Source organism: Branchiostoma belcheri, unplaced genomic scaffold (genome assembly GCF_001625305.1).
Source record: "Branchiostoma belcheri isolate BF01 breed outbred unplaced genomic scaffold, Haploidv18h27 scaffold32, whole genome shotgun sequence".
NCBI lineage: Eukaryota > Metazoa > Chordata > Leptocardii > Amphioxiformes > Branchiostomatidae > Branchiostoma > Branchiostoma belcheri.
The window spans coordinates 1563209-1572777 of NW_017803932.1; the positions used below are offsets into that span (position 1 = coordinate 1563209).

Consider the following 9569-nt stretch of genomic DNA (forward strand, 5'->3'; position numbering starts at 1 on the left):
ACTAGAAACGCTGCATGATCAATCCAATTGACCTTGTCGAACCCCAGAACAATGTGCAGAGAGTGTGGTCCAATCAGAAGTGACTTAGTAATAGTTTAGTTTCCCATAATGCTTCATTCAATATGGCCATGGCTAGATCCGAAAGTCAACATCACGGAATTTGTTCACGTGTTAAGAGTTACAATGTGTCAAAATCAAGCAATAGAACATGCATTAAAATCCTCAGGTCAGAGATCTGTACGTCATGCAATTCAGGATAAGATTAACGTCAACTTAAATGTAATTCTGCTGGCTACGCTAAGACCTCGGGTACCCAGCTGGACATTTTCTGGTTGACTAAATTCTCTGGGCAATTTATTCACCCTGTTTGGCCATTTTCAGCTTGGTAGAACCAAAGCAATTAGGATCAACATTAGTGGTATGAATGTTTCCGCTCTTTTTGGGAACAAAGGCACTTTACCATAATACCATAATGGCATAAGACCACCTGGCATGATATCTAGGGCCCAGCAATCTCGTAGCTAGCATAATGCAAGTCAGCCCACTAGTTACCGGAGAGAAATTCAGACAATTTCTGGTCTGCCTATAACTAACTGTAACAGTTCCATTACAGCGAAGTAGTATTAGTAGTTTTGAGGACCTGGAGAAGGTGCATGCAAGGCCTTTTATAGATCCATGCCTTTATAAAAATTATTAATACAAAGAATACCGGTAATCTTTCAAATTACTGTAAAGCAGGATTGTTGCCAATGGCCATGAACATTACTACTTTGCACCAAATTCTTGTCTCATTTTATTTCATTTCCAGACTGTGGAATCCATACTCGATACTTGACCCATATTTTATAAAGAACTTCCCAATAACAAGCATTTTCCTTTTCTCCAACCACAGTTGCCCTCCCACCAAGAGAAGTCATTGCTCGTTACGGTGAGAGCGCCGTTCTGCCCTGCGACGTCCAGTACCCCAACGGTGTCCTCCCATTCGTCATTGAGTGGCAGAAGCAGGGCGTGGCCATCCCCGTCTTCATTCTGTTCAACGGCTACCCTCCCCACATCGACCCGCAGTTCCAAGGTCGAGTCAGCCTGTTCCAAGAAGCTTCCTTACAGATCGACAACGTGCTGGCGGAGGATGCGGGGTGGTACGAGTGCAAGGTTGTGTTTCTCGACCGTGTGGACAACGCCCAGAAAAATGGGACATGGGTACATCTCAAGGTGTATGGTAGGCCATAGTTTTCTTTGTACCTCAAAATTACCTTTGACCAGTCTGACCAAAATGCCCTCAAACAACAGTATTACTAGGTCAATTTGTCTGGCCTGTTCTTGGTCATTGTGTAAAAAGTCTGTCAACACCATCCATTAATCCAACATGGTGGACGAAACCCAGAACTTTCCAGAAAGCATCGTCTTTGAATGCCAGGCAGTTAATTAGAACAGTGATTTAAGGTACAAATTGAAGTAATCTATACCTAAGGCATTTGTTTTCACTCAGAATTGCTGGCCAAAACAATCTGACATACAAATGTTCCTGTATGTTGTTTATATCAAAATAACACTTTCTTTGCTAAGACATTGAAAATTCTTTACTCAGAATATATGCTACTCACTGAGTGTACTTTTAGGCCACACTAATTTATTACATTGGTTCTGTGACATTTAGTTGTAAAAAAATTGCTATAGGCAAGAGGACAGCAAACTAGAAAAGAATAAATATAAATGTCTGGGTTAAAAACAACCAACAAATCAACTTGTTCTGGCCTGAGCAATTTTGAAAGGGCAAGCCAGGTGACCAAGCTGCATTTCTGGTATAGTGTTACATTTGTACCATTAGGTCCACTCCAGTGAACTGTAGAGATGTCATTATGCTCCTGTCCTGCCATTAGACTTTTAATTATGACAAATGTTAGGCGTTTGGAAGAAGAAACTCTGTATGGTCTTTGTAAATATAGTATAGTCGAACTTCACTGTCTATAGTGACTTAATGCTTTGGTCAGTTGGGAAAATGATCTAATTCTAAGGGACCACTAAAAAGTAACAGTACTGTCATGACTGTAAAGTCATGGTAGCCAGCTGGTCCCAGGTTTTGCTCACTTTCTTAGTCAATTTAGGTTTGACCATATCTTATTATTAGTAATACTGAGTAGTAATTCTCATCAATCCTTGCTCTTATTACTAATGTTAGTATCTACTATTGTGGCTAACCATTTTATCTAAAGATAGGTTGTTCCTTTTTTTAAGTCTTCCTTCTTGCTAGCTCTAAATGATGAAAAAAGGTTTTCAACAGTAACACACTCCTTTTTATGTTTTTTGTTAGTGTCATTTTAGAGCAGATTATACATGATTTGAACTCAAACCTTCAAAACTTTTTCAACAGCTTTCTGCCTTGCACTAGCTAAAAGTATACCATGGGCAGCTGTGTGCTCTTTAATCTATTGGTTCACCGTTCAGAATTGTTGATGTTGGGCAACCGCACAGGAAATCTGCTTCCTTCCAAGAAGCCAGTTTCTCTTGACAACCCATTTAGACTCCTTAAACTAATAAAAGATGTCTTAACAACTTAAGAGGTCAGAGGTGCTTAAGTTTCCCCACTTAAGAGATAGGATCACCTGACATGGTGGGAGGGGATAGGGTGTGTGGACTCCCTTTCACCAAGCTGGGTGGAACGTGGCTTCAATAGAGTGTCTTTGCAGAATAGCAGTGGAGCATGTAGGGGAGAGATACTAGGGGAAGAGAGAGACATTGTCTGATTGTTGGGGGAGGGGCAGGAGAAAACAGGTGGATTTCAGTCAAACCAGTACGAGTGACCACCTCTACATAACGACCAGCTGATCAATGTAACCACTTTCTTTGGAAATTGTTAGTTCCTTACGTTATTGACACAAGCATTAAGAATCCTAAGAATCTAAAAGGACCACCTGTTCACATAAATCAGAGTGGCCTTCTTTGTCAGTTTTGACTTAAACTCTGTCAGTGTTGCAGTCCATTTGATACTAGTAATATCCTTCCATTTCTCAATAGCCCTTATTTTACGGAAGAGGGTTAAAGGGTCAGTATTTCATAAAACAGTTCATGCAGTAACGGTATCAAGTTAGGCTAGTTGGGGTATGGGTGGCATTTTTATTGAGGCCTTTGCAGTTCACTTTTACCACATGAAAAGCATTTTACATATTACAATCGAGAGACCATGAGATACCTTATATCTGACTGATTGAAGAAAGTCCTTCTTAACCCAGATATGAAAATGACTTCATTGTCCAAAACCTGAATGGTATCGCATCAATCCATAAAACTCAGGTAAAGAGATGAGATTGATATGATATCAATGTCAGAAATGTGAGCAGGATCTTTTTCTGACCACAGGGATGGGCAGCACAGGCCATTCACCTACTTAGGATCATATTTTCCCATGAGCTGTTGTGACAATGCCCAAGTCTCTTCTCCAAAACCCAAACTGACTGCTGCTGAAAATGTCCTCTACAGCTTGCAGACTTGCAGAATCCAATGAGCTATTTTCCTGCTGTTTATATTTACAGCAGAGACACCTAGTGACGGGTAAAGGCAATGCACTTTAGCAGAAGTGATGGCAGGAGATGGAAAAAAATTATCTGTGGAACGTAAAAAGGAAACAGGCAATTTGATCCATTAATGATACCCGGTATTTAATATTTGTCTGGATAACATTCATCAACGTTGATATTTTTGTATAATGAATCAAAGGTTATTTATATCAACTTTTATCCATCAGTTGACATAGAATTCAACAGAATACATCTATGTTAGCACTGTGACTTACTATGCTGAAAGTTTAAAAACACTGGCTAAGCCCTTATTATAATCCTGCACACGATTGGCTTGTAACTTTCTTTGAAATACAACTGTTATTTTCAAAAAATAACAATTTGGAATAACTGTTAAGTCACCTGACGCTAATTATTTTTTAATACACATGTAGCAGGAGTCATAGTGCATTAGATTAGGTGTGAGAAACAGGAGGAGGAGAAAACTCGTTAGCCTGGTAACTAATTTTTTGTTCACGCCATCATAACACAAAACACTAATTTCCTAGTTTCCAGTGGCTTTTCATATGCAAACGCCCCTTCCCATTGTTGACACCTCATTTGAATAACGTCTGATGTTTGGGAAGTGGCCCAGTGCCCTTAGTCCACAGGCTGAGAGAGTCCTTGAAACCCAGAGCAGTTAGAAAAGGATGTTTCCATGTACACGTAGTGAAGGAGAATTATAGGGACTCACAGTGTTTGGATTATGGAGAGTGTGTGTTGGTGGTATTTGTGGCTTCTCATCAGTTTTGACATTGGTCAGACTTCAGCTGCTGTGATGTTTGGGACAGATGTACCAAGTTTGAATATTGCTGCAGGTATGTACATGCAAGGACATGAGGCATTCTTCTCTATATGTATTTGAGCTCTTAGAAATTTTTCATCAGCTCTCTACAAGTACTAGTAAGCTCCGGGTACTGTTACCATGTTCTCCACAATTAGAGGTGTGTTAACTATAGTCCTCTCCTGACCAAGGACATTGTAGAGTACAATCATAATACGGGTTAGACTTGTTACTACTTGCAACATTTCGCCTGAGAGGAATTTATATTTCACTTGAAGGGAACTCGAAAGATTCTGCAGGATTGTACCATCAACCTCTGTCTACAGGGTCATGACTCAGTTCAAAGTGAAGGTCTGCAAAGGTTAAACCGGATGCCTAATGGGGATCAGACTTCTTTAGCCGGTAATTTACAGACAAGCAAGATCTGCTTGTTTGTATGTGCCACTGGGCAGATGTAGCACAGCTGTGGTGTGGAATCTCCTCCTAGTAGACAAGTTAACACAAAATTGTGAATGAAAAACAATTATCTTTTGTCAGGCTTTTTAATGAATAATATCCTAGGCCATGTTGGTTCTTTGACTGAAACAGAATCATGCTAAACTGGAAGATAAACATCTGATTCAATGATAGCACCTGGCTCTCAGGGAGAAAATCTGCATCTCAGTACACATAGCTAAGTAACACTAACAGATAGAAGAAGAGAGGTCTTAGTAAGAAAGGTGTTAAGCAAACACCTTGATCGGCACTGTATGCCCCAAATTACATAATTTATGATCCTATAACCTCATACCTAAGTAATCAGATTCTGTTTGAACCTCCATTATTTACTGCTAATGCCATATAGAGTTTTCTTGTTAGATAAATGTAAATAAGGCCCTCATCTGCATAAATCACATCTGTTGATAATCTTCTCCATCCAAATTACAAATATCGTTCATCACACCCATATTAAATTGAATGTTTAACCATGTTGTATGGTATTTAACTGAACTTCAAGTTTACTCAAGAAGGTGTGAAGGCATGGTGTATTGATGTGCCAATTTGAAAGCACCAGCCCAAAAAGAAGTGATGCTCCTTGTTGCTGCATTTTCTCACACTATGACACTGTACTATTTGCATATTGATAAGATAAGGTCACCAAATCCCAGGTAATACCATATCGAGAGGGGGCGGGCTGTACAAAGGAGTATGAAGGAAACACATCAAGACAAAGAAAATCTTTCCAACAAATAGGATGTTGAATTTTTCAAAATGTCATGAATTGTAGGCACACTCAGCAAGAATCCAAGAGTGTTTATAAATATATACAGTATATTTTAAATATATTCAGTTAATCAGTGTATTGTTTTGACCTGAAGACAGCAGATAGTCTAAAAGGTTGTTCCTCTGTTCCAGCTCGTCCCACCTTCCTGGACAAGTCTCCAGCCCTGCTGCAGTACAACCAGGGGGACACCGGGAGGCTCTTCTGTGTTGCAGCAGGGCACCCTCCACCACAGGTACACAAACTACTCAGTTCTGTAGAAGATGTGTATTCGTCTTCATTCAAGGTTCCTAAATTCTTTGATTGGACAACCAAGTTAATGGAATTAATCATTTTGACTTCATTGATAATCACAGTGCTTAAAATTAGAACCAAGTTTCTGAAATCTATTTTAGGTCATTCAGGACTCCTAAAATTCAAGTGACTAGTTGGATGATGAATCACTTTGAAATTGGCATCTTCCTTCCTTACTTGCCCAGTGGAGTTAACAGTTGTTTCCCTTTTATTTGCAGGTGCGATGGAAGAAGGGAGACCAGCCCATCATGCCGACTGTTAAGTATAGACTAACTGAGACCAGCCTGACGATTGTGTCGCTGGTGAGGGAAGATGCAGGTGTGTACACCTGTACGGCACAGAGTGAGGCTGGGGACCTACAGCACACCATGAGGATGGTCATATTTGGTACGTTCAGTCTTCTTTATTGTGTGTGAAATATTTACTTAGTTTATAGGCAACTTTGCATGCGTTTAGATTTTTTTGTAAAATTATTATTTCATAAATATCATGTCATGCATATCAAGTAAGGTTGCTTACAACAGCAATGTTGGAAATTCTCATCCTGGTACCAAGTTAATCTTCATTCATGTTGCATAGAATTTAAAAAAGACTTTCTAAGATACCTTGACAGTCTCAAAGAAAAGACTTTCATGTCCACAAGTCCAAAAGTTATGGCTAAATGTTAAGTCTATTGATAATGGCTTCTTTGTCTCAGGTCCTCCTGTCATCATGGTGCCTCCCCAGAACACCACAGGGGTGGTGGGTTCAGAAGTTGCCTTTGAATGCCAAGCGGAGGCCTTCCCTGCCAACATGACCATGCGCTGGCTACGGGACGGCATCAACGTCTTCTACTACACCTCGCTGTACTCCCGCGTCAACGTGCTGGGAGACGGGACGCTGATCATCAGGAGGTTACGGCGCAGCGATGTCGGGATGTACACGTGCAGTCCCACCAATGGGATAGGTGTGGCACCGAGAGCTACGGCATATCTCAGGGTTCAGTGTAAGTTATTGTTCTCAAGATCTGTTAAACTTACAGTATATGGGCAAATCTTATCGTATTTGAGTTCAGGGTTATCACTAGAAAAGTTATAAGAACATGTTCTCTGATTCAGCGTTAACTTGAGTTATGGACCAGATAACATTGTATCCTTCAATTTAAACGTGAACATGTTCAATTTGGTACTAGATACATTTTCTGCATTTATGCATGTTGTAACATAAGCAGGTTTGGTAGTCTGAATTCTTCTTGTAACAACTGTTACATTTTTTGACACAGATCCTCCCCAGTTGCTGCCAATGCCGGCCACCCAGCTGATCCCAAGAGGGGGAGTGGGCCGTATCCGCTGCCCTCATGATGCTGACCCTCCCATACACACTATCCTGTGGAAGAAGGTACCATTTCCCTTGTCCTATATTGTTTCTAAGATTTTGTTTGATATTTTTATCCTCTTGTAATATTGAATTGGGAGCCTACAAAGAGGTAGAATGAAGAATTTTAGTCATGTATTGCTAGCAGAACATTGACAGCTTGCATGTGAATAACATTTTTCTCCTCCCACTGTCAGAACGGTCGTGTGCTGGACGTTGCGGGTGAGCCGTCCCTGTCAACTGACCGAGACGGCACCTTGGTCATCACGGGTGTGACGGACATGTCTGCAGGCCTGTACAGCTGTATCCCCAGGAATGTGCTGGGATCCGGAGGGGAGTCACCGTATGTACAGGTGGCTGTTACAGGTGTGTCCAAACAGGTGTATGTTACAGGTGTATCAGTACAGGTGTTTGCTACAGGTGTTACCGATAGATAATTTGTCAATACAGGTGTTAATGCAGGTATTTTAGCACATTTGTATGGTGCAGGTGTTAAAGCTGTGCAAGTACACATATTACTGGTGTGTTAGTACAGATACATAATTCCTCCTAGCAGCCAGTAGAGTTAAATCCAAAAAGTCCAGGATTTTACAGTCTTCACTGTTGTCCCCAGACCCACCAGAGTTCACGGTGCAGCCAGAGTCGTCCTACTACATCACAGTCGGTGGGGATATCACCATGGTGTGTGCTGCAACTGGAGAGCCAATGCCGTTTGTCTCATGGAGAAAGGTATTTCCTTTTTTAATTACAACATACTTCAATCTACTGTCAGAGTGAGTGTAAAACTGCTCCCAGTCCTTTTCAAGTTTCTCAAATGAGCAGTAAGGCCAATACACATCTTGGAAGGCAGGAGAATGTCGAAGATGGATTCAGTTTCTTGTCATTCAAAACTCTGATATCTGCACCAGTCATTGAGACCATATGTAGCACATTGAGACATTACTGGTACAACAATTTTTTTGTTGTCTGTAGGATGGGATTGATCTGGATGATGAGCTGTATGATATCGCTGGAGGAAACCTGTCTCTGTGGGAGGTAACAAAAGAGGACTATGGTGTGTATGAATGCCTGGCACAGAATGAGGTCACTACCATCTCTGTCACAAGCCACGTCTTCATTCAAGGTATGCCAACTGAAGCTTTCAGACTGCGTAATCATTAGCTTCTTTTGACAGAATATTCTTTTAGGTGTGAAATACACCAATATTGGGTAATGCACACTCTCATCTTGATGGTCTTATATGAATGATATTCTGCATTCTTTTTACAATTCAAAGGCTTTCAAACCAATCACTTGTCATACATGCTGTATACACAGACAGACGAATGGATGAAAAACAGTACCTTTCATGGAGGCAGCAACATCATACATGCACAACAAATGTGATCCCACTAGTGTATGGATAGCAGTTAAACATAATTTGTTGACTTCTCCACAGGTACCTCGCCCCATGTTCCGACCGGCCTGTCTGTGGCCACCAGCAGTAACTCCGCCCACGTCACCTGGCAGCCGTCCTACGACGGTGGGAGTGAGCAGACCTTCATCCTGTGGTATCGAGCAGTGACTGCCAGAGACTGGAACACCCTACAGGTCAACAGCAACGTCAACAGATACACCGTGTACAACCTGATGTCTTCTACCATGTACGAGTTCAGTGTCATGGCCAGGAACAGACTAGGAGACAGCATGTTCACCACGATTGTTGTTAGAGCCACGCAAGGTATGTATAGTAACTGTAAGATGTCAGATTTATGAAGTTTTATTGTTATGTCAGTATCTAATGCAGACATCAGCCAGTCTGAGGCCATGCTGATTTTTAGTAGTGGAAAACTTTTATTTTTTTCATTACAGTAGTAACTTCACTCCAGAGGACGTTATTTTATTGATAACCTTTTTTTCATTACTGCACCTAATAGTTTGTCTATGGGTGTGTTTGTATGTGTATGTATGTGTGCGAGATAGTGTAATTCCCAATAGTTCAGTCTCAGGTACTGGGAGGGTTGCAAAGCAGTATTAGCCTGCCAACTCTTTTTGTCTTTTTTTGTCATTTTGGGGGTCTTTTTTTTAAATGTTGTTTGCCTACTGTCTTCAACAATGCACTCAACATATCTACACAATTCATTTCCCTTCAGAGCCTGGCTATGTAGACCCCTACAAGCCCCTCCCACCCGAGGGCCTGACAGCCAATGTTACTGAAGAGGGAGTCATGTTGAGTTGGCTGGCACCGACCCCAGCCATCTCTGGCAACAGTGGTGTCATATGCCGTGGAATACAGGCGAGAGGGCAATGCCTGGAGAATCTTACAGGTACGTCGGGGCTTTGG

At 41.3% G+C, this 9569-nt stretch overlaps 1 protein-coding gene across 1 annotated transcript in view; it reads left to right on the plus strand.

Moving 5' to 3' along the window:
* LOC109474793 overlaps positions 1-9569 on the plus strand; it is a 22696-nt gene that overhangs the window by 5859 nt on the left and 7268 nt on the right. The window contains exons 2-13 of the mRNA XM_019775154.1: positions 893-1219; positions 3531-3549; positions 4230-4372; positions 5734-5834; positions 6112-6280; positions 6591-6878; positions 7155-7270; positions 7444-7612; positions 7860-7975; positions 8219-8369; positions 8685-8966; positions 9379-9552. Coding sequence (XP_019630713.1) covers positions 893-1219; positions 3531-3549; positions 4230-4372; positions 5734-5834; positions 6112-6280; positions 6591-6878; positions 7155-7270; positions 7444-7612; positions 7860-7975; positions 8219-8369; positions 8685-8966; positions 9379-9552 — 2055 coding nt within the window. The remainder of the gene's footprint in view (positions 1-892; positions 1220-3530; positions 3550-4229; positions 4373-5733; positions 5835-6111; positions 6281-6590; positions 6879-7154; positions 7271-7443; positions 7613-7859; positions 7976-8218; positions 8370-8684; positions 8967-9378; positions 9553-9569) is intronic.